The sequence below is a fragment of the Meles meles genome, chromosome 18 (genome assembly GCF_922984935.1).
Source record: "Meles meles chromosome 18, mMelMel3.1 paternal haplotype, whole genome shotgun sequence".
Taxonomy (NCBI): domain Eukaryota; kingdom Metazoa; phylum Chordata; class Mammalia; order Carnivora; family Mustelidae; genus Meles; species Meles meles.
In genome coordinates, this window is record NC_060083.1 from 23128089 (window position 1) to 23154208 (window position 26120).

General features: G+C 38.5%; 1 protein-coding gene across 4 annotated transcripts in view; it reads right to left on the bottom strand.

Moving 5' to 3' along the window:
- SSH2 (slingshot protein phosphatase 2) overlaps nucleotides 1-26120 on the bottom strand; it is a 248776-nt gene that overhangs the window by 90245 nt on the left and 132411 nt on the right. For 2 of the 4 annotated variants that reach the window (XM_045984076.1, XM_045984078.1), the window contains exon 1: nucleotides 11378-11668. The exons of the other annotated variants lie outside the window; for them this stretch is intronic. In XM_045984076.1, the coding sequence (XP_045840032.1) occupies nucleotides 11378-11505 (128 nt within the window). In that variant the 5' untranslated portion in view covers nucleotides 11506-11668. Of the gene's footprint in view, nucleotides 1-11377; nucleotides 11669-26120 lie in introns of those variants that run through there. 4 annotated transcript variants of the gene reach the window in all.

Here is a 26120-nt window from a genome sequence, read left to right on the forward strand (position 1 = left end):
ATGGGAACCACGTTGCCTACCACATGATGCTGACGTAATAATATCTAGAGCTAAGCACCTGGAAGAAGCAGAGAAGGAGGTTTTTGCTTTGAATTACTTGAATATGCTTTTTTCTTCTCTCTTTCTCTTTTTTAAATGATTTTATGTATTTATTTGACAGATAGAGATCACAAGTAGGCAGAGAGGCAGGCAGAGGGAGAGAGTGGAGGAAGCAGGCTCTTCGCTGAGCAGAGAGCCCGATGCGGGGCTCGATCCCAGGACCCTGAGATCATGACCCGAGCCAAAGGCAGAGGCTTTAACCCACTGAGCCACCCAGTTGCCCCTCTCTCTCTCTCTCTCTCTTTTTTTTTAACCATAAACCCACTAACAGTTTAATGATTTCTGTTCTTATGGTGCCTGTGGGGATTTCACACTGTGCTCCCAGCCACTGGTACTGACTCATTAACAATGCTGTAAAATTGGCAGCTTCCCTGAATAAGCTATGTAAAGTCTGCAAATGTTAGTTACTGCACTGTGTACTCAGTGGGTACTTGATAAAACTTGGTAAATTCTGCCCATGATATATAGAAATATGCTCACAGCAATACCCTAGAGAACACAGTCAGTCTACACAAAAGCCTTCCTGGATTCTCCTTTTTACCACAAATGATTAGTAGTCCCCTCATTGAAAATTAACTATTGGTAATATGGCCATAACATCTGCCACAATGGTCTTCCTTTTCTCTCACCACTCAAGTACCCTTTATCTCTGTTTATACAAATCAAGACATTTAAGACAGGGAGAAATAAAGGTCAGAGTCACAGCTCAAATCCTCCTTCTGTAATGCCTTACTAATTGGCTCATTTACAATACCTTTCTGTCCTTTGAATACTTAAAGCACTGTTTGCACCAGTCATTTGGCACTTAGCATGTGCTAAATTGTTTTCTTATTTATCCTTTCATTGACCTGTCCTATATCTTCAACAGACTGAGCATCCTGACTACAAGAATACAAGAATGTCTTATGTTTCTTTGAATCTCCCATCCTTTGCCCAGAATAGGTGCAATTATGACAATCATGCAAATGATAGAATTTTACCATCAGGCTGGCTTACCACTCTGTATTCTCATTCTTTCCCCTATATTTTAGCTTGTGTCAAAGAGCAAAATATTAGCTACCATTTACCGAGTGCTATTAGCAGTACTTCACAAATATCACATTTAATCCAAACAGGTATTCTAAGTTCCCCTTTATTAATGAGGAATCACAGCTCATACGTGGTGAAACTCTGAATGGGACTAAGGTCTATTTCTTTTCCTTTTTTTAAAGCTTTCATTCTTTTTTTTTTTTTTTTTTTTTGACAGAGAGACCACAAGCAGGTGGAGTGTCAGGCAGAGGGAGAGGGAGAAGCAGACTTCCTAAGCAGGGAACCAGATGTGGGACTCGATCCCAGGACCCTAGGACCATGACCTGAGTCGAAGGCAGACGCTTAACCGACTGAGCTACCCAGGCACCCCAGGTCTGTTTCATTCCAAACACCAAACTATTATTATTAGCAACAAGAACAAATGGCAAGTAAGATTCTGAATATGTGACCCCTGAGACCTTTTAAGAATTTTTAAAGAGACTTTAAGGAATGAGATGTTAAGAATTGATTGTGAAATTTTACTGGGGATGGATGAGCATCACAAAGGTGGGATTGACAGAATGATCTATACCAAATTTGGTCAAAGGGATGTCAAAGAAGTTCAGTTTCACATACTATTTGACCTATTTCATTTATCTCCTAGGAACAGAAATATACATTGAGAATTTACATCTCCTGTAGAGGCTGCAACTTTTCAAACTATAGCTCCCCACAAAAAATAATAGAAAATTGAGGCACTTGGGTGGCTCAGTGGGTTAAGCCACTGCCTTCGGCTCAGGTCATGATCTCAGGGTACTGGGATCGAGCCCCACATCGGGTTCTCCACTCAGAGAGGAGCCTGCTTCCCCCTCTCTCTCTGCCTGCCTCTCTGTCTACTTGTGATCTCTCTCTCTGTCAAATAAATAAATAAATAACCTTAAAAAAATAGAAAATTAAAAATTAACAATAATAGAAAATTAAAATATTTTGGTGCTTATGGAAACTGGGTATATTAACCTTAGGAGAAACATAGTACAAGTGACTGTTCCTTCAACAAAATGGGTTTGAACTGCATGAGTTCACTTACATGTAGATTTTTTTCATGAAATATATTGGAAAATACTTTGGAAATCTGTAACAATTTGAAGAAATTCACAAATGAATCATATGCATAGAAAAAGTCAGAAATCATTATAAGGATATAGTATAAGGGCTCCTGGGTGGCTTAGATGGTTAAGCGTCAGCCTTCCGCTCAGGTCATGATCTCAGGGTCCTGGGATCAAGCTCTATGTTGGGCTCCCTGCTCAGTGGGACATCTGTTTCTCCCTCTGCCCTCTGTTCATGCTCTTTTTCTCTGTTTCTCAAGAAAATAAATAAAATCTTAAAAAAAGAAAGACTATAGTATATAATACATATACAAAATAGATGTTAATTGGCTGTTTATGTTATAAGTAAGGCTTCTCTGGTCGACAGCAGACTATAAGTTAAATTCTGAGGAAGTTAAAAATTATGCACAGATTTTCTATGCACGGGGCAGGGGCGGGGGTGGTTGTGTGGGTGTGTGTCAAGGCTCCTGACCCCTGCCTCATCAGGGGTCGACTGTAATTCTAAGTCTTCCACATCTAAAAACTGTTACAACTTAAAAAAACCACAACACTCTAAAATAGGCTAACACAAAAGTTTCTCTTTATTTGAGATTAATTCAAGCTTCTAGATTCTGTTGCTTTAACAGACATAACTAATGCCAAAACCCTCAGGGTACTAAAAGACTGATCACACCCCTCTAAAAACAGATTAATGCAGAAAAGAAGAGTTGCTCAATTTGTACAAACCTGCAAAAAAGGAAGTAGGCCCAAATTTGCCCTTTGGTGTGCAACACAGGCCATCTATTTATAAATCATTTGCTACATCCTTTCCAAATCACAGGAACACCTAAAAGGCCTTGATGTTCTTAGCACATTTCTTCAGGTTAAACCTAATTATATTAGTGGCAGCAACATCTTGGATCATTCAACAATGCAAAGCTAACTTTAGCCCTATCTTAAAGTAGTTAGGATACCAATTATTTTTCTTTCACCTTAGAAATTCAGAAACATTACTTGATAGCATCTACACCACTGTTCTTTAGCCCCAAGGCAGTTTAAACATATGGTAATTAAGAGGACTCCCATTTACGGGAGACACCCAAGAAGAGATGTGAGCAACATGATACGAAGAGTTTGGACCCCTCTATTACTCCAAGGTCCAACAGCTCTTGGAAACAGAGAATGAAAACATCCTTAATTATTTAGCTTTGGGCAGTGGTTTCTCAGTACTCGTTTAAGGAAATTGCTCAATTTTAGGAGTAATTACAAATGAGCACACAAGCTAAAATGTAGTAATTTAGGGGGGAAAATCCACTCTAGGTTAATCAAAAAGAAATTCTGACATGAAGATATCACAACTTCACCATTCCTGTTCATCTTCATTGTACAGATTTACTCTTCAGTTAACTTGGTTAAGCATCGTTCCAATAAGGCCAAAGTTGAGAGCTCTTTTTTCTCCTCCTTGGCTCCAAGCCAATTACTGCTCTGACTCCAAACAAATACAAGTGTGGATAATACCACATAAAGTTATCACCACTAATGAAAACATAATGCACCTTTATACTCTGGCAACAGATCATTAACCTTCTCTTCATATTTGAAGGCCCTAACACCTAGAAGATTCACTGATATAAACTTATTTGATCATCTTTTAAAAGACATTCTACTTTTTAAGGCTATTTCCTCTATGTAAGAATCAGATAACTACAGAAACAATATTAATTTAAAATTAAAGAAAAAGAAACACCTAATGACTCTTTTAAATATTAGTATTAGTCTCCTTACCCATCAAAGAGAGAAGACCTTAAATCATAAAAAAATGCCTGCTTTCAATTATGTTTTCTCATTTCTGTAAAGGACAAGATCTAGATTTTAAAAGTATCATGGATAATATTACACTTATTCAATGAGAACAGACATTTAAAAATTTGAAAGGCAAAGGAAAAAATATATAAAACTATAACACTGGGGGTAGGACCTCTTGGTTCTAGGCTTTTAAAACACATAATTTCTGCTAAAGAACAGTCTCAGATCTAGAAAAAGATGGAAGGCTACACCTAAATTATTCTACAAATCAGACACAAGTTGGAATAAGAGAGCACCAAAGATTCGACAAATACTCAAAAGCAAAAATCTTAAATAATAGTACACCAGGGGCACCTGGGTGGTTCAGTTGTTAAGCATCTGCCTTTGGCTCATGTCATGATCCCAGAGTCCTGGGATCAAGCCCCACATCGAGGGTCCCTGCTTCACGGGAAGCGCTTCTCCTCTTCCACTCTCCCCGCCTGTGTTCCCTCTCTCACTGTGTCTGTCTCAGTCAAATAAATAAATAAAATCTTTAAAAAAAAAATTGTACACCAGATCCAGCAATCCGTTAACAAGTAACACAAACTGTGTGTAAGGATGATTTAAAGTTAAATCATTCCAATAGATGCCCAAAAAGCATTTAATGTAATTTAATAACTACGCATAAAAATGTCTGGTTAGGTATACAGTTGACCCTTGAACAATGTAGGGGTCAGGGGAACCAAGCCCATAGGAAGTAAAAAATCTGCAAATAACTTCTGACTCTTCAAAAACTTAAGAGTCTACTATTGACCAGAATTACGCCTTATGAATAACAAACAGTCAGTCGATAATACATATATTTTTAAAAGATTTTATGTATTTATTTGAGAGAGTTAGAGAATGCACAAGGGGACAGAGAGGCAGAGGAAGAACCAGACTCCCCACTGAGCAGGGAGCCCCACCGAGGGTTCTATCCCACACCCCAGGATCATGACCTGAGCCGAAGGCTGACCCTTAACCAAGGAAGCTACCCAGATGCCCCAATACATATTTTGTATATGTATTATTCTGTATTCTTACAATAAAGTAATCTAGAGAAGAGATTATTAAGAAAATCTTAAGGAAGAGAAAACACATTTGAAGTACTGATTATAAAAAAAAACTCATTTATAAGTGGACCCACATAGATAAAACCGATATTGTTCAAGGGTCAACTACAGTAGGAAATGTCATCAACTTGATAAATGGTCTGTGCCAGAACCTATAGCACACAATATACCTATTTGCAAAACATACAAAACATTCCTTGTACAATGGAGAACAAGATAAGACCATAAGCATTGCTACTATTTAACATTACATTAGACCCCAGCCAAAGCAATGAGTTTATAAACATTCAAGCAAAACTCATTTACAGGTGACATAATCATCTATCCAGAGAATTGAAGAAAATCAATTTAAAAATCTCCTGGATATTAGGACCAATCAAGAGTTCAGCAAGACGGTCTGATACAAAAGCAAATATAAAAAGTAATAGGGGCACCTGGGTGGCTCAGGGTCGTAGGATTTTATTACATAAAAATTTAAAACTTTCATAATGAGATGCAATGTTAAAAGACACACAATAAGCTGGCAGAAAGTATTTTTGCCATATATTCAGGACATACAGAGTACATAAAAAAGAAATGCATACTAACAGAAAAAAATGATACTAAGTACAAACATGTAAATAAGAAAATGAAAAAGACTAATAAAAATATAAAATATTTATATTTTATAATATAAATATTATATAATAATGAGGAAATTGTAAATAGAGAAATATTTAAGAGCAGAGGTCCTGGAGTCGGACTGCCTGTGCTTGCATCCCGGTTGTATAATCTTAGACAAGTTCCTCAACATCTCTGTGCCTCCCATCTGTAACTGAGTGTATCTAGCTCATAAGAAGAAAGAATTAGACAATATGAACAGTATTCAAAATAATGCCTGGTACATAGTAAGAGCTCAATAAAAATTGTTATTTAAAGTTATTATTAATATTACCAGGGTTGGTGCAGGTATATTCTTACAGCTGGTAAGAGCAAATTGGCAAAGCTTTTTCAGAATGCAGTTTGGCAGTATGCATCAAATTTTTAACATATACATGCCATCAGACCAGAAATTCCACTGCTAGAAATTTATCTAAAGAAATGTTCCCACATGTATACGAAGATACCAGGACAGTGCAGAACTGCAGAAGCTCTGTATTTGGACACAGGAAATGCTGGTTCTAGTTTCAGTTCTACCAATAACAAATCATAACTGCTATGCAAAAAATCACTTCACCATTTCAATTCTGTTAGTTTTTTACTCCACAAAATGTGGGATGATGGACTTGCCCAATCTGCCTCAGAGGAATACTTTAAGGATGTGGTTCTCAAAGTGTAGTTAGTTCCTAGACCAGCATCATCTAGGAACTTGTTCGAAATGCAAATTATCCATCCCACCCCAGACCTACTGAATCAGAAACTCTGGGGGTGTGGGCAGCAATCTGTGGTTTTTTTGTTTTTGTTTTTTTTTGGGGGGGGGGAATGGGGAGGGGCAGAGGGAGAATAAGAGAGAGAATCTTAAGCAAGCTCCAGGCCCAGGCCCACACAGGGCTTGATCTCACCACCCTGAGATCATGACCTGAGCAGAAATCAAGAATCAGATGGTTAACCAACCAAGCTACCCAGGTGCCCAGGCAGCAATCTGTGTTTTAATAAGTTGTCTACGTGACTCTAATACAAGCTTAAGTTCAGAAATGAGCACTTATAAAGTCACTCGGATAGCTACAGAGCAGAATGGAAAGAGTACTAGCACTAATACTACTTGACACAAAAATTAAAATTGTTTCCACCTTTCAGTTTCACAAAAAGTTGTGTTTTGGATAATCATCTGGATATGTTCCTGGTGCTAAGCTCGAGCTTTAAATAGCCTTGATGTAAATCTAGGAACTCAAGCTCGTATATGAAATCCAGTAATAAATACAAGTATTTTAGGTCAAGGATTAAAAAGTTCAATGTAACCTGTTTAACAAATCAAGCAATGGCCCAAGCACTTAAATTCTAAGATTTCTGATCATATGTTTTCATAATGGGAACACCGTTTTAATGGTAGCCTATGCCAGCATTTTATCTCATAATTCTTGATCTTTCTCTGAACTTTGTAGGACACAAAAATAGCCACCTATTTGATAAGCTGCTTGGCATATACCAATCACTGGAAGGCCCCTTGCTTAGCGGCCATTTTTCAGGGATTGAATGCTGGCTCTCTAAAAACAAGACAGGCTGCCATATTTTTCAGAAATTCTGATTTCTATTTTATTAGAAAGTAGTATATACTCTTAAAGGGTATGGGACTTTTCATGATTATTTGAGTAGTCTGATCTAAGACCCCTGAAATTTGATTACATGATGCTCTGGGCTGCTCACATATTTTTTTCTAGTAGGACTTAAATTTATGGCAGTAACTATTCTTAGTTTCTGGAGTGACTTTAATCACTTCTTAATGTCCTTCATTGATACTTCAAAATTAACTCCATATTTGGTGAGTTTTATGCAATGACAAAGGGAGTCCATAATCTAATAATGATATAATCTCCAATAAAATATAGGAATACCCCGCTATTCTCTAATTTCATCTATATATAAAACAGTTGAAAGTCCAGAAATTAGAGTGAGCCTGTGAAGTCACCAAATAGGTGTTTAAACACCACATTCTAAAGGTCATGAACTTTCTCCATAGAAGAGCCCCCTAGGATCTCGCTCTACTACTCCAGCCTTTTTCCTTTGACAGAGATCTCATAGGGTTTGTTACTTGGTTTCTAAACCCACAGCAAATCTGAGGTAGCAACTGAGAATAAAATAAGTTCTTATGAGTGGGTTCTCAGCAGTGACAAGAGAAACATCTGGTTAAGACTAGTCATGTGTCAAGGTACCCCCTTCCGCAAACATCCACTTAAATTTTTTTTTGAGTCAGTCTTCACTTAGGATCCTAAATCTTAAATCTTTTAGTTGCTCCCACCAGTTGCTGCTATTTATATATCTGGCATGACAGGGATATGCTCACACCAGTTGCGCTTTACAGTAGCAAGCCTTAGAAGTAATACTTCCTTTTAGGAAAGAGATTAACTTTTTATAAGATCACCTTACTTTCAGAATCTTGTTTTAAAAATATATTTATCTGCACATTTTCATACAATCTCAAGGTGTTTACTGACTTCCTAAAGCCAATCCATAAAACTATGGGTGATCATGGACCCTAAATTAAAAACTTTTGCATTATGTACCCAAAATGCATTTTTTTTAAAGATTTTATTTATTTATTTGACAGACAGAGATCACAAGTAGGCAGAGAGGCAGGCAGAGAGAGAGGAGGAAGCAGGCTCCCTGCTGAGCAGAGAGCCCGATATGGGGCTCGATCACAGAACCCTGAGATCATGACCCGAGCTGAAGGCAGAGGCTTAACACACTGAGCCACCCAGGCACCCCAAAATGCATGTTTTGACAAAATTTAAGTCCTACTAGAATTATCCCTAAAGGTTTTTAAATGATGATGAACTCAGTGACACTATAAATGCAAAATAAAAGTGATAGCTAACTTAGTATTAATGGATACATTTTAGAAGTGAAATTTGGATATTAAATCTCTTGTAGGAAAAAAAATAAGTGGCAAAAGACAAAAATGAAAGAGAAATAGTCTGCAAATTCTTTAAAAGATTGTCTATCTTAGCATATCTTAGGGTAGCAAATACGGTTTTCACTAAGTGAAAACGTCGGCAGTTAAGGGCATTTCCTAAGATTAAGTCTCAAAAGTGGCCTTGCAACTACTAAGAATATAATTTTAATAGTGGTTGAGAGCACCAGTCTGGGAAACAGATCTGGATTTTCTAAGGAGAGTTTTGTCATTTACTAGCTATATGGCCATAAGCAATTACTTAACTTCTAGTCTCAGTTTCATCATCTAAATAAACATAAAGTTGCTGTTATGATTAAATGAGACAATATACATTAAACTCTTAGCACAGTGACAAGCAGTCAACAAACAGAAGCTATTAGTTATTGATTAATTTCAATTAACTCGTTTTTTTGTGCAGGGATTTACAGTTTGCAAAGTGTTACTGGCACAAATGATCTCTTATGAGGTAGGAATCTCATTTTATAGTGGAAGAAACTGAAATCAAATGATTTACCCAAAGACAGTAATTAGTAGGAAAAGAAATTTGGGCTTAATGTGATTCTACTAGGAACTAAAATTCAAAATTCCTTTTCCTCCCAAAAGCTTAGAAACGCTGCCTTTTAAATTGTTTAATCCTTTTTAAAATTGCAGTTAAATATACATATACATATATGTATATGTAGATAAATATGTATATAAATATACATAGGGGCGCCTGGGTGGCTCAGTGGGTAAAGCCTCTGCCTTCGGCTCAGGTCATGATCCCAGGGTCCTGGGATTGAGCCCCACATCGGGCTCTCTGCTCAGCAGGGATCCTGCTTCCTCCTCTCTCTCTCTCTCTGCCTCTCTGCCTACTTGTGATCTCTGTCTGTCAAATAAATAAATAAAATCTTTAAAAAAAAATATACATAACATAAAATTTTCCATTTTAACCAATTTAAAGTGCCTTTAAATATAGTCACGCCGTTGTGCCACCTTCATCACCATCCATCCTCAAAACTTTTTCTTCTTTCTGAAATGAAATTCAATCTATTAAACACAAACTTCTCATTCTCCCTCCCCCAACTCCTGGGGATTACTTGAGGTACCTCATATAAGGGGAATCACACAATATTAGTATTTTGTCACTGACTTACTTCACTTAGAATAATGTCTTCAAAATTCATCCATATTGTAGCATTTGTCAGAATTTCCTTCCTTTTTAAGGCTGAATAATAGTTGTATTACATATACTGTTTTGTTGTACCCATTTATCTACTGATAGACATGTGGGTTGCTCCCACTATGTTTTTTTTTTTAGTTTATAAAGTTATTGTTAACACTATTATTTTGATATTGGTTATCCAGTTTCAGATTACTCCCTCCTTTCCTTCTCTTCTACTCCTTTTTTTTTTAAAGAAAAAAGTGCAAGTAAGTGATTGATTTAATTCTGTGGAGTTTACATTCACAGGAATAAAACCACTTTTTTGTGTGTGGCTATTTTTTGTAGGAGCTGTACCATAAATCAACACAAAGGAAAAAAAACTGAAACAAGTGAATTTAATTTGATTTGGTGGGAGAGCAAACCATTAATTAAAATAAAAAATTAGATGTAAGGTTATTTATAAATCACTTAACACGATAATCTTGGTACCTTTAATAAGAGCTAATAGAAAGTTTCTGTTGTTGGACATTAAAAAAAAGTTTTTCAGGGTTGACCTGGGAAGGACTGAGAAGCGCTGCTTAAGTTTGGGTAATCTGGGAAAAACCTCAGTAGCTGACTCTCCAGGAGCCACTCCGGAGTGAGTACTAATACATTACAAAGGCCAAACTGCTGCTACCTAAAGTAACCCTAAACCACTCCACTGGTTTAAGGATGCAGCTTGAATAGATGGGAGTTTCTCTACTTTGCGCTTTATAACCGTGAGGCGAGATTAATCACAAGCTTCAGCACACACATCTCAAAAATAGCTAAACCACAATGGAAGGGAAGGACAACAACTCTGAGACATCAAAAACAGCGACGATTTAAAGATACGTTGCATCTTGCACTTTGGTGAATGAAGGTATGCAAGCAGACTTGTCCTACAACAGGGGTAGACTAAAAGTAAAACAGCCAAACTACTGAAATCCAATTTTCTGAAATAATTCCAGACTACAACCAGCGGGAGTGAAGAATGGACAGCCTTCCTTTGTGTTAGCGGCTTGCAACAGAAATCTACAGTCACACGCAAACTTATTTCAAACAACGACAAAAAAACAAAAAACAAAACAAAACAACAACAACAAAAAACCCAAACAACAAACACGGGAGCTTGATCACACCAGGATCCGAAAGGGAGTCCAAGCGTTTCCGGGCGGCGTTTCAGGAGCTACAGACGGCCCTACACCCCTACAGTCTCCAGCTCGACTGTCACTCGGTCACCACAGACAACTTCCCAGGGACGACTACACTTTCAGATTCCCTCAAAAAGTTTACCAGAAATTCTCGCAAATGATTCTTCAATCCGCCCAACCCCCCGGGGACACGTTCTGCCTCCAAGAATTACCCCACACCTCCACCCCACTAGACCCCCGGACACTTCGAAACCACTAAGCCCGCAGGGTGCGATTTCGCCCTCGCTTGTTTGCTTGCTTCCCAGGATGCTGGGGAAAGCGGCTGCTGAAAAGCAAACTTTCCCAGCTTTCGCGGAGGGCGGGAGGGCGCGCCGCGCACTCACAGCTGGTTGATGGCATTCTGCGAGATGACCGCGTTGGCAGAGAAGTAAGGGATCATGTCGGGGCCACGGAGGCTGCAGGTGCAGGCAGGAGACGCCTTCCTCTCGCGGGCCAACGTGCTCAGGGTCATGGAGCCAGCTTAAGGCGCACAGCTCCGCATCCTGGCCCCCGCCCGGCTCCGGCACGAGACGCTCGCGCTGGGCTCCGTCGGGCCAGAGGCGCGGGCAGCCCGGGCTCCCCGCTTCCAAACTGGGCCCTCCAGGTCTCGCGGAGGCAGTCGCCGCAGCCCTAGGGCTCGGCTTGAGTCTTGGAGGCTGGGCGCCGCCAGCAGCCTGCCCCAACCCGCGTCCGGGGCGGGGCGCTGCGTTGGGCCGGCCCAGAGGGTGGGGAGAGTCGCAGGAGCCCAAAGGGTCGGCCCTTTGGGTGCTCCGCCCCCAAGCTCGGGGCACCCACCGCATACCGCTGCGTGCACCTCCGTTTGTGGGGAAGGGTGGGCACCAAGACGTTGCGGCTCGCGTTAAGGACGAAAGCAAGCCTGGGGTGGGCAAGAAAGGCCAGCGTTTCTTGGGAATGTTTCCATAAGAAAGGTCCTGCTTCTTGAACGACGCTACACATTGAAACCCCATTTCTCAAGTGTTCTTAAAACTTCGAAAGGCCGTTCACTCACAAATGTAACGCTTACCAACGGGTTTCAATGTACTAAGGCCAGGGAAATTCAGTGATAAGCTTTTTTGGTTTTGTTTTGTTTTTTAAGAGAAAGGGTGGGAGGAGAAGAGGGAGAGAGAGAGAATCCCAAGCAAGCTCCACCCTAGTGGGGAACGGGATTCAGGGCTCATCTCACGACCCTGAGATCATGATCTGACCCTGAGATCATGATCTGCTCCAAAATCAAGAGTGGGAGGCTTAACTCAAAGAGCCACCGACGGGGTCTTGGGTTTTGTTTTGTTTTGTTTTTTGAAGCAAAACAGCTTAAGTTATGATGGGGGAAAATCCTATTTACATTGTCCACAACATCTACTGACCCTTGTAAATAAATTTATAAAGGGCTTTCCCAACGATTCTCCAAAACCAAGGATTCACGGCTTTATCGCACATAGGAATCACTTGCGAGGATTTTAAACACCGCAATGCCTGGCTGCACCCCAGACCAATCAAATCAGAATCTCTTGAGGTTGAGATCTTAGACATCAATATTTTTCAAAGTTCCCTGGGTGACTGCAATGTACAGCCACAGTTGATTACTATTGTGCCAAATGATCTAGGAGAGAGAAACAGGCTAGAGAGTATATCCGCACTTTATAGATGTAGAAATAAATATCCAGGGTCTAGCCAGATGACTCATTTGTAAGTGACATCACTAGATATGAACCCCAGTTTTATGACTTCTGTTTTAGGTGGGGCTTTTCCTACCAAGCCCTATACCCTATACTTTCATGAGATTAAGCTTTATCACGTTCCTAACAACTCATTGAGCAACGCCTTTCACCTGACCAGGAACTAGCTCTTCATAAAATGAAAATTTCTTCTGTGTCTCTCCTGCATCCTATACAGTGGTCTACAAAACGGGTTGGCATGTTGCAGGTACTCAGTAAAAGTTGGTTCCCTCATCTCTTGCCCTTCCAGTCTCATCAGACCAAAAATTTTTAGGCATGTGCATTTTATGGTTTTCAGAATACCTGACTAAATTATATATCAATAACTGTCTTTGGACCTAGAGCCAGAATTAGTAATAATTTTTAAAAATGACTTCACTATCCTATTATAAGGCAAGAGACTAAAATTAGAAACAAGTCACTTTAAGACTCAACATATGCTAGAATCAAGAAGAAACAAGTCTTTGTTTTATATAACTTTTCAGATCTCTTTTCCTTTTGGAAAATTTGGCAATTTTCTAAATGCTAGAAAGGAAATAATCAATCTAAATTATACATTGTATGCCTAAAACCAGAAACTCTTTTGTTAGTTTATCGTTCCATAAAACTTAAAGTTGTTGCCAAGGCACTGAGAGATCTGAAATATTGCAAACTCATGCTGGAAATAGGAATCTCAGTTTCCTACAGATCTGGTAATAGGAAAGAACCAGTTGGCAAGTGAAGAGTTAATGAAAGGTCTGGAGTCCAGTGCATCATCATCTTCATCCATCTCTAGTAAGGAAAAGTGTTTGAAAGATTTATTCAGGCTGTGTCAGCAGGCACCCAAATGGCAGTGTAAGAAAAAATCTGCTGATACACCCCAAAATAAATTGCTTTAAATATCTGGCAAACTTGCCAGTTTGAAACTTCTTCCAGGCTGTAATTTATTACAGCCTCCTGGCAATGATCAAAAAAAGGCAGCAGGCTGTTTAGAAGAGCACTGTTAAGGTGAGTCCAGTTCCTTTCATGACAGCAGAGATGGGATTTTATTGAAGTCAGTACTAAATGATGCTGTTTATATTATGAAAATGATGGAATGGTAATCATCTATATCTGTCTAAAAAAGAAGTCAGCAGGAAATGTATCTTACTCAATTCGCACTTAATATCTCTGGCATTTACAAAATGCTAAAGATAAGGATTTCATAAATATGTATATTTGTCTTTTATAGATAGGTTCCTATAGTGACACCCCAGAAGTGCATAGTCTTTTGTTTCCCCTCAAAAGACCTCTGCCAGTGCCTGTTCAGCGGAGTCTATTTTAACACCCCATCCAGGCCTTTTCAAAAGCTTTCAAAGTTAAATTCTCGCTTTGAACTGTAAGATAGGAAATTGGGAAAGTGCTAGAACGTGCCTCATAATTTTTTTTTAAGAAAAAAAAAAAAAAAACAATCATCTTTGCAAACTGGGGTACCTTTAAGAGAATAGTTCTTTCTGCTACTGTCTTAAAAAGCTGAACAAATTCCCTTTCTTTTCATGATCTGCAAAGTGTCAAAATGTCAATCAATTTAGTTTCAGCTCAATTTAATCCTTTACTCTCCACTGTCAGGAAACAAGGCTCTAGGGAGCAAGCTCTCTGTACCCAAGCATCTAGGAATTCAAAAATGATTCCAAATTAGACTGAGCAACATGAAATAAACTAAGCTATTTTTCTACTCCACATGAAGTCAGAAGGGGTTTTAAAAAATCTGCACAAAGGCCCCGAAGAAAAATTGCTGCGTATCTTCATACTCTTGCTTAGAGGTATAAGATTTAAAATACATTTTGTTATGTCATTTACTGACCATTTCAAGGCTCAGAAATATGAATATTTTATTTTTTTAAAGACTTTATTTTATTTTACTTTTTAGATTTTATTTATTTACTTGACAGACAGAGATCACAAGTAGGCAGAGAGGCAGGCAGAGAGAGAGAGGAGGAAGCAAGCTCCCCGCTGAGCAGAGAGCCCGATGTGGGGCTCAATCCCAGGACCCTGGGACCATGACCCGAGCCGAAGGCAGAGGCTTTAACCCACTGAGCCACCTATGCTCCCCAGAAATATGATTATTTTAAAATGTTATTTTGGCTCTTCACAGCATTAGCTATGACCAAATTAAGTTTTTATAGAATTATGTTAAAAATATTAGATGCTTTTAATTGCTCTACTGGGGTATTAACCCTAAAGATACAAACATAGTGATCCGAAGGGGCACGTACACCCAAAATGTTTATAGCAGCAATGTACACAATAGCCAAACTATGGAAAGAACCTAGATGTCCATCAACAGATGAATGGATAAAGAAGATGTGGTATATATATACAATGGAATACTGTGCAGCCATAAAAAGAAATGAAATCTTGCCATTTGCGATGACATGGATGGAACTAGAGGGTATTATGCTTAGCAAAATAAATCAATCGGAGAAAGACAACTATCATATGATCTCCCTGATATGAGGAAGTGGAAATGCAACATGGGAGGTTTGGGGGGTAGGAAAAGAATAAATGAAACAAGATAGGATTGGGAGGGAGACAAACCATAAGAGATTCTTAATGTCACAAAACAAACTGAGGGTGATTGGGAGGAGGAGGGTAGTGAGAGGGTGGTGGGGTTATGGACATTGGGGAGGGTATGTGATATGGTGAGTGCTGTGAAGTGTGTAAACCTGGCGATTCACAGACCTGTACTCCTGGGGCTAATAATATATTATATGTTTATAAAATAATAAAAAAAATAAAAAAATATTAGATGCTTTTAATAGATGTCCCTTGTATCCATAGGGTGCATGTGTCACTATGTTTTCATGTGTCCCTCCTTAAGGTGTAAACACTGTAAACCAGAGACTTACTTGCTGACCAATTGGAATTCCAGGACAGACAGGAAAGTGCCCTTAAATATGAAGGAAGTGGGCATGTTTTTGCTGCTGAACAAAATTTCAACCTGGGTGGATCACTTGAATGGAAGGTAGCTAATGAGCTAAAAAGTGATTGTGTTAAACTGCCAAAAGCAGTAGACTAGAAACCAGAGGACCTAAGCTCTAGTTCTAACATGCCATTTACTAAACTAAGATTTTGGCTAAGTCATTGATTTTCTTTCTTTCTTTCTTTTAAAGATTTTATTTATTTATTTATTTGAGAGAGACAGAGAGAATGCACACAAGCAGGGGGAAGGGCAGAGGGAGAGGCAGGCTCCCTACTGAGCAGGGAGCCTGATGCAGGACTTGATCCCAGGACCCTGAAATCATGACCCGAGCTGAAGGCAGACCCTTAAGGACTGAGCCACCCAGGCATCCCTAAGTCATTGATTTTTATCTGTAAAGTGGGATAATAAAACACTAAGGAAAGAAATTTCATTCAGCCTAGAAATCCTGAAAAATGCATTTAATTTACTTAAGATAAACAGTAATTTAGTTCAAAGCAGTAGAGTCCAACAGTTAAAAATCCTAACTTTGGGGGGCGCCTGGGTGGCTCAGTGGATTAAGCCGCTGCCTTCGGCTCAGGTCATGATCTCAGGGTCCTGGGATCGAGCCCTGCATCAGGTTCTCTGCTCTGCTTCCTCCTCTCTCTCTCTCTGCCTGCCTCTCTGCCTACTTGTGATCTCTCTCTCTGTCAAATAAATAAATAAAATCTTAAAAAAAAAAAAATCCTAACTTTGGTTTATATAGAAAATAGAATATTACTCAGCCATAAAAAAGAATGAAATCTTGCCATTTGCAACAATATGGAAAGACCTACAGGGTATAGTGCTGAATGAAATCAGTCAGAGAGAGATAAATATCAGTGGTTTCATTCATATGCAGAAGTTAAGAAACAAAACAAATGAACAAAGAAAAAAACAAGAGACAAATAAAAAACTGGACTCTTAAAATAGATAAAGAGGTTTATAGTACACTCATCTTAATGAACACTGAGAGGGGCGCCTGGGTGGCTCAGTGGGTTAAAGCCTCTGCCTTCGGCTCAGGTCATGATCTCAGGGTCCTGGGATCGAGCCCCGCATCGGGCTCTCTGCTCGGCAGGGAGCCTGCTTCCCCCTCTCTCTCTCTGCCTCTCTCTCTCTGCCTCTCTCTCTGCCTGCCTCTCTGCCTACTTGTAATTTCTGTCTTTCAAATAAATAAATAAAATCTTTAAAAAAAAAATGAACACTGAGAAATGTATAGAATTGTTGAATTATGATATTGTACACCTGAAACTAATATAAAGCTGTATGTTAATTATACTTGAAAAAAATCCTAGCCTTGGAATTATTAGGCTGGGTTTGAATCTTAGTGTCACCATTAACTGTGAACTTTGGAAAGTCACTTAATCTGTGGCTTATTATTAGTACCAAATTTATGAAGTTACTATAGAGAATAAGTTAATAGACCCAAAGTAAGTACTTAGAGTGTATGGCACAAAATCTATACTTGGGGGGCGCCTGGGTGGCTCAGTAAGCCTCTGCCTTCGGCTCAGGTCATGATCCCAGAGTCCTGGGATCGAGCCCCACATCGGGCTCTCTGCCCTGCAGGGAGCCTGCTTCCTCCTCTCTCTCTGCCTAGTTGTGATTTCTGTCTGTTAAATAAATAAAATATTAAAAAAAAAAATCTATACTTGGGACTTAATGGCTCTGTCAGCTCAAGAGAGTTAAGAGAAAAGTTGGGGAGACTGCCCTTCAGAAATAAAATCAGAAAGTTGGGAGTCTCCAAAGAAGTATCTTAGATCAGAGTGCATGTCTGTAATAAATGTATTAATTAATTAGATTTTGGTTTTTTAAGTAATCTTTACACCCGAAGTGGGACTTGTACTCACAACCCTGAGATCAAGAATCACATGTTCCTACCAACTAAACCTGCTAGGTGCCCTTAAATCTTTCGATTTTAATTTTTTTCTGCTTCTCTAACTCCTCCATTCATCTCCCCCCCCCACCATTCATCTTATCTTTTGACTGTTTCTTTGAGGTAAAAATTCTTAATAGGGAAAAAAACCCATGTGCCTTTCTTCAGGTCATTAAGAAAGCTGAGTGTATATATGTTTGTGTGTATGCTGGGGGTGGGCAAGGGTCTTTGCCTGGCAACCCTGAAGTAAAGTTGACTGTACATTTTAATTCATTTGTTGAAGAAGTTAAGATGTTGACTAGAAATAATACTCCATGTTCTTTCCACTAATTTGAAAAACGGCCAAAGCAGGAAACAATGAAATGTCAATGAGTCTGATATCAGAAGTTCTAGATTCTAGTTACTTTATCTATGGGCAAATTTTAATCTGTTCCAGCCTCAGTTTTTTTTGTTTTTAATTTATTTATTTGACAGACAGAGACCACAAGTAGTCAGAGAGGCAGGCAGAGAGAGAGGAGGAAGCAGGCTCCCCGCGGAGTAGAGAGCCCAATGCGGAGCTCGATTCCAGGACCCTGGGATCATGACCCCAGCGGAAGGCAGAGGCTTTAACCCACTGAGCCACCCGGGCGCCCCCTCAGTTTCTTTAATCTTCAAGAGGGGATGGTACCTCACAGTTTTAGTTTTACATAAGTGCTTTTTGAACAAGACAGTGTGAAACTATCATTATTACCATTCATAAATCGGCCAATTAACTTCCGGTAACAGAAAGCTAGTTGTATTTGTTTGTATTTGGGATGAGAAGTTGATGAATGAATGGAAATTAAAATACATACAAACATTCCTAATATACTATCCCAATTCATCCAGGAAGTAGTCACCATTATTGTTTGCCAGGCAATTAATTATATTAACTTAATATTGGATTTTGTAGTAATGTGAGATTTGTAGTGTTTACTGGATTTTTGTATTTACAAGCTCTTATTACTACTTAAAGATTTTATTTGCTTATTTGAGAGAGAGAGACAGCAAGAATGCACAAGCAGGGGGAATGGCAGAGGGAGAGGGAGAAGCAGGCTCCCCGCTGAGCAGGGAGCCAGACAAGGGGCTCTATCCCAGGGCCATCAAGACTTGAGCAGAAGGCAGACACTTAACCAGCTGAGCCACCCAGGCGCCCCTGTATTTATAAGCTTTTAAATAATAGTATTAACTTATATAACTTTATTTTAAAAATACCTAGTCATAAGAAAATATGATTATATCTGCCTATTTGTATTTTTATGTTTTCTCCAAGGGTGTAATCTACAGAAATAAATAGTAAATTAATCCCCTGAGTGTCAAAAGGGAGAAAACCAACACTTTAAAGAGTTACAAAACAAAAAGCCTGTTACCTGGAGTGGCACAACATTCTGTCTCCTGTTATTCTGTAAAAGGCTAGGATAAAACTCTCAAGATAATACATCCAAGTTGCTAACTTGTTGCCCAAACAGCACCAAGAGGTATCTCACTACACTTAGTCAAAGGCACTCTTCATACAATACAATAAACCAAACTCTGTAAACAAAAGCTCTTAAAAGCAATAGTTTTGCAATCACCATGTGGCTAATAGCTTTATTTAAAAGAGTATCAGACAATAGTTTTAAACACTGGATAGAACAATGACACTGAACCCTTGTCCTTTCCATGGAACTTTCCACCATAAGTGCAATGGGGAATACTGAAAAGATCTGCATATCAACTCCACAAGAGGCAATCTCTAAGGCATTCATCCCCTATGGTCTTAACCACCATATGCTCCAGTAGGAAGAGATGCTGAAATGCTGCTTTCTTCAGGTTACAAAAGTCCCACATGCTATTGTTTGGTAAAAATAATAGGCATTTATAGATCACTTTTCACATCCAACTCATCTTATAAAACATTTAACCATTTAATCTCCATTCTATCTCTTTAAACATTTTATTTATTTTAAAACTGTTTTAACATTTTATTTTTTGCATTTTCTTTTTCTTTTCTTTTTAAATTTTATTAAGTTATGTTAGTCACCATATAGTACATCATTAGTTTTTGATATAGTGTTCCATGATTCATTGCTTGTGTATAACACCCAGTGCTCCATGCAATACATGCCCTCCTTAGTACCCATCACTGGGCTCACCCATCTGCATCACCCCCCAAATCCCTCAGTTTGTTTCATATAGCCCATAGTCTTTCAGGTTTCGTCTCCCTCTCTGAATTCTCCCCCTTCGTTTTTCCCTTCCTTCTCCTAATGTCCTCCATGCTATTCCTTATGTTCCACATATAAGTGAAACCATATGATAACTGTCTTTCTCTGCTTGACTTATTTCACTTAGCATAATCCCCTAGTTTAAAAAAATAAAAGCAACATATGCTGAATGATGAAAACTTTTTTTGCCAGTTTTAAAAAATGTGCTTATGATGGTTTTTTTTTTCCTAGTGTTCATAAAGGTAAAAAAAAAAAAAGGTCACTCTTCTTATCCCCATTATCCTACTCTCAGGGATGACTGTTAATCTTTCCAGAAATTTTCCTTGCATATGTAAACATTAATATATTGTAGCTGCCTTTTAAGAAACACACATGCACATATACATAGAATTATATTATATGCATTATACATATTATTCTGCTTCTTGCTTTCCCCTCCACTTATCACTACATCTTAGACATTTTCCTATGTTTATATAGATTTGCCTCATTCTTTTAAAGGAATGTATAGTGTTCTATTTTACAATTATATATACTTTATTTAAACAGTCCTCTACTGATGGACATTTTAAGATGCTTACAGTCTTATCCATTACATACAATACCACTATGAACATACTTTCATGCAATCTTTATGCATACATGTGAATATATTTCTTGGATTTATGCCTAGAAGTGGAATTGGCAGTTAAACTATTTTAAACATCTTAGGAATTGTTAGATAGGGCGAAACTGTCCTCCTGAAAGGTTTAGTTTTTAATTTTCCCATGGAATCTTAATGCCTCTTATCCTGTGATCTGTAAATTAGCTCAGGGCCTAAGATCCTCTTCTTTTTTTTTTTTTTTTAAGATTTTATTTATTTATTTGACAGACAGAGATCACAAGTAGGCAGAGAGGCAGGCAGAGAGAGAGGAGAGGGGGAAGCAGGCTCCCCACAGAGCAGAGAGCCCGAGCTCGATCCCAGAACCCTGGGATCATGACCTGAGCCAAAGGCAGAGCTTTAACCCACTGAACCACCCAGGTGCCCCCAAGATCCTCTTCTATACCCCATCTTTTACATACTACATTAAATATATATATATGTATTTATATTTATATATATGTATGTATGTATATGACACATGCTTATGGAGAGAAACTAGAAAAATAGACTTAATTTAAAGAAAAATGAAAAACTGTATGATGGACATTGTTTCAAAGAATTACTTAGACTATAACAAATATATGTAATACTTAAACTACTTTGAAGATAATATAATTTTAAATTCAGAAGATATTTTAGGTCTTGTTTAATGCTAATTCTCTAGAACATACTCTAGGTAAATGAGCCAAATGTGGCTTTCAGTGTCCTGAATGGGGTGAGACAAGAGACAGAAAAACAGAAAGTTAATTTGGAATTAACCAAAAAGTGGAGGCTGGAGGCTGAGAAGGTTTTGAAAATAAAAACAATAACTGACATTTGTCAAGCTGACATTCATGGTGCACCAGCATGTGCAGTATCTCACTTAATCCTCCCAAACAGCTCTATGATTCTATTCTTATCTTTATGAGGCTCAGAGTGGTTGAATCATTTGTTTAAGGTAATATAGCAGTATTGCAACCCCAGCCAGTTAGACTGGCTCCAGAACCTGTTTCCTTAACCAGTACTCTACACTGCCTCCATGATGATGGAGGTTACATGGAACAGGTTAAGTCTGAAAAGTTCTATTGCCAACAGGAAGAACTGGAGACCTTACTGACCGTACAGCACTTGGTATTTTCTCCTCTATTTGATCCTAGCTATGCCTGGCAGGTCCGGACAGTAATAGGGACCTAACCCAGTACTAAATATAGCAGTTAAGATCTTCTGGCTGTTGTATAGCCAGCCTTTTGCTACCAAACCCCTTAGAACTCTGCATTTCAAGCTAATATTCATCACAAGACATTTTCCAAGGCATTTGTAGCTATAGTTTTTTGTTTGTTTCCCTAGTTTCTTTACACAGCATCCTCTGAAGGAAGCATTTAATGTATTTGTAGGTAATGGTGGCATTATCATCTTATTTGATGTTTGAAATAAACCTGCTTGCTAGGCAGGTAAAGAAAAAGTCGAACCACACTAATAATCTGGTGATAAGAAGCTCAGACTCTAGGTGCAGATGTGTCTAATTCATCCTATATATTGTCGATAGATTGACTGAATTCAGCTGGACTAATTCTGAATACCTGTACACCAGGCACTTTCTAAGATACTATTAAAATGACACTGAATACTTTTATAATAATTCCTTACTCAGAACCCCAAATAGTCCCTTATTCCCTTTCAGAACAAGCCCAAACTTCCACTTCTAGCTTTCAGATCCTCCATAATTTAAATCCTACTATAGTCCAGTCCTAATGGCATATTACCCTCAGTTCCATTCCTTCTCCAAAACAATCAATTTAACTATTTTTTTTTACCCATTCTCCCAAGACAGATCTTTGCTATAATTAGTTTTTTTATACTGTCCTCCTGTATCTGAGTCTCATACTCCTCTCTGTTCAAGTTGTTCCCTGAGACCACTTTTACCTAGCCTTTCAAGTTATCCATGTAGAACATATTTCTCAAGGCCTTGTTTCAATTCTCAGGTCTTTCAACAATTAGAAACCCTATAGTATTTTCACATTCATCCTCATGGATTCTCATTACAATCCTGTGTACATGTAAGCAGAACTAGCTGGGAGCTGGGATTATCAGCTTCATTTTACAGATGAGGAACCTGAGGCTCAGAAATAAAGGAACCTGCCCAAGTTTATACAGCAAACGTCAGAGCTAGGATTTGGACTTACATCTTCTGATTAAGTCCAATGATCAATTCCTTGTTTATAGTATGCTAGGAAACTTTTCTGACTCCTTTAGAATTTATAATCTATATTATTATTCAAGGTTTTCCTCTCCATTTTATGTTGTATAACGCATCTTTTGGCGGGAGCAAATCAGACACAGTAACTCTCTTTTGTGGACTTCACAGAGCTTAGCACAGTGCTAGGCAAGTCTTAAACATTAAATATATTTGGTTGATCCCTTACACTGCACCCCACTATAGTTTTCTTAGGGTTCTAGATAAATATTTCCTGAAGGAATCAATACATTAGTGATCTCCCTAATAGCTGGTATAAGGAGTGGCTCCTAAGCCTCCTTTTCACTGCCTCATTTTTCTCCTGCTCTCTCTTTTCTGATAGAGGCTTCCTTCACACAGAGAATCCAGTAGAGGGCCTGGAATACAACCCAGTTAGGTAAGGGCTTTACTTTTATTTTCAAGCCTGTCCTAGACTTTCAGGAGCCAAAAGTTCAAATCGCAGCAGGATTGATTCAGCCCTTTCACAAGCAATTTAGTACTATGCAGTTTGTTTAGACTGGTCAAGTTTCTCAGTCCTGGCTGAAGAGCATCATTATCTCCTCGAGCTTTCATGTATCAGCTTCCCTGGCCATATTTCACTTTTCATGTCTTTCTTTTCTAAAATCAGGTGAATATGCAAAATCCATACTTACACAATTATACCCTTTTCAAAAAGCAAGTCAAATATCTTCAAAGAAATTAAGTACAATACAGGAAGTTCTTCTCTCTGAGTTAGGCAAAACTCAAGAAGTATGCAAAAGTTATACTCCTCAATGCTTAGTAGAAAGGGGGTATTTTGTATCATTCTTCAGCTAGTGTACCAACTGAGCAAAGATATGGTGTTGTCAGATTCTATTTAATCCACCTCAGCTAGAAGGCCATCTAGACAATGGATCTTAAATGAAGTGAAAAATACTTTGTCAAGGGAAAAGAAAACTAAGTAGCAAATGTTTTAATTTTTAATTGCAAAATATTTCAAACATACAGCAAAGAACAGAGAGGATAACAAATAGCCAGATACTCAATAGACAGTACTATCACATTCTAACATTTTACTCTTTGGATTTAAAGAAATAAAACATCACAACTGAAGCCTTTTGTGAACACTTTCACCCCATCTGTACATGTAGGTACAATTTAGGTACATCTTCCTAAATGATGTTCATCTTTCCATTCGTGTTTTTACATTATGTTTTATACTCTGCAAAGAGCATATTTTAAAAAAGATTTTATTTATTTATTTGAGAGAGAGAGAGAAGGAGAGAGCATGAGAGGAGAGAGGTCAGCAGGAGAAGCAGACTCCTTGCTGAGCAGAGAGCTTGATGTGGGACTCGATTCCAGGACTCCAGGATCATGACCTAAGCTGAAGGCAGTTGCTTAACCAACTGAGCCATCCAGGCTCCCACGACATATTTTTAATGTAAAATTCATTCAGAAAGTTGTTGCTTGTAAATCCTTTAAAATATTTCTTACATAGTACTACATAAAATAGATATAAAAGAATAAATAAAACATTTTTTCTGCTTAAAACTTCTAGTCCAGGGTGGATAGGTGAGTAGATATGTGATAAAGTCAAGAGAGCAAAATGCTAATTGTGAATCCAGGAAGGGTGTGTATTGGGGTGTTTACGGTACAGTTCTTTCAATTGTCTGCTGTTTACTTTTTAAAAAAATAAAATGTTGGAAAAATAAAACAGGGGTGCTGGGTGATGCAATGGGTTAAACCTCTGACTCTTGGTTTCAGCTCAGGTCTTGATCTCAGGAGCTCCACTCAGTGCAATCTACTTGAGATTCTCACTCCCTCTCCTTCTGCCCCTCCCCCAGCTCATGCGAACATGCACACGCTCTCTCTCAAATAAATAAATCTTTAAAAAAATAAATAAACAAAACCCCTAGTTCCTATTTTGTCTAAAAACCTCAGAGAGGAATAATATCAACTGGTTTTAGATACTTAAGAACCTGGTATACTTACAGAAAACAATAATTAGGCTTGATAGTCTAATTACTGTGTAAGCTCTTGCTTTATGGTATCTAATGAATAAAAAGAGAAAAGACCAGTCCCTTTAAAGTTTATCTTCAAATAGCCACTTCTTGTAACGTAGTTATTTCAGCTTTGACTTTTCCATCCTTTTCTGGGGAGTTCACGAAATTATTTCAAATGATTTTACAATCCCCTTCTTAACATGGTTTAAGCCCAGAGCTGGAAAACTATTTATGATTGATAGGCATCCCAAATAAAATGAGTATATTAAATAATTAAAAGAGAAATACTTTTAAAAGTTTGTTTAAGGGCGCCTGGGTGGCTCAGTGTGTTGAAGCCCCTGCCTTCCGCACAGGTCATGGTCCCAGGGTCCTGGGATCAAGCCCCACATCGGGCTCTCTGCTCAGCAGGGAGCCCGCTTCCCTTCCTCTCTCTCTGCCTGCCTCTCTGACTACTTGTGATCTCTGTCTGTCAAATAAATAAATAAAATCTTTAAAAAAAAAAAGTTTGTTTTAAAGATTTGAGAGAGAGAGAGAGGGAGGGAAAGACAATCAGCATGGGGAGACTTCCCACTGAGAAGCACATTCCCCTTTGCAATACCTGACTTGATCCCAGGACCCAGAAATCATGAGCTGAGCTGAAGTCAGCTGCTTAACCGAGTGAGCCACCCAAGAGCTTCTAGAAGTTTGTTTGTTTGTTTGTTTGTTTTTAAAGATTTTATTTGTTTAGGGGCGCCTGGGTGGCTCAGTGGGTTAAAGCCTCTGCGTTCAGCTCAGGTCATGATCCCAGGGTCCTGGGATTGAGCCCCACATCAGGCTCTCTGCTCCGCGGGAAGCCTACTTTCTCCTCTCTCTCTGCCTGTTTGTGATCTCTGTCTGCCAAATAAATAAATAAAATCTTTAAAAAAAAGATTTTATTTGTTTATTTGACAGAGAGAAATCACAAGTAGACAGAGAGGCAGGCAGAGAGAGAGAGAGGGAAGCAGGCTCCCTGCTGAGCAGAGACCCTGATGCGGGACTTGATCCCAGGACCCTGAGATCATGACCTGAGCCAAAGGCAGAGGCTTACCCCACTGAGCCACCCAGGCACCCCAACTCCTAGAAGTTTTTAAAAGGTTTTTATAGTTCCCCTTATAAACCTTCTAAATGAACACTTATTTTAGGAAAATGCTCTATTACAAATTGACCATGAGAAGAAATATAAGAGTCATTAATGATAAAAATACCTCTATGATAAAACATTTATGTAACAGTACTTTGCCTATTTGAGTTTTTTCCATATTTCTATATTATTTATGCCTCATAATAAACATGCTAATTTTTTTAAAGAGGAAACTGCATCTCAAAGAATGAATCTAAGGTGATGCAACCAATACAAACATACATCTTCTAACTCCAATACCAGTGCTCTTTTCACATAATTGAAAACAATGGAAGATACATTTGGCTTTAGTGTTTTAAAATTACTATATTACCAGAAATTACAT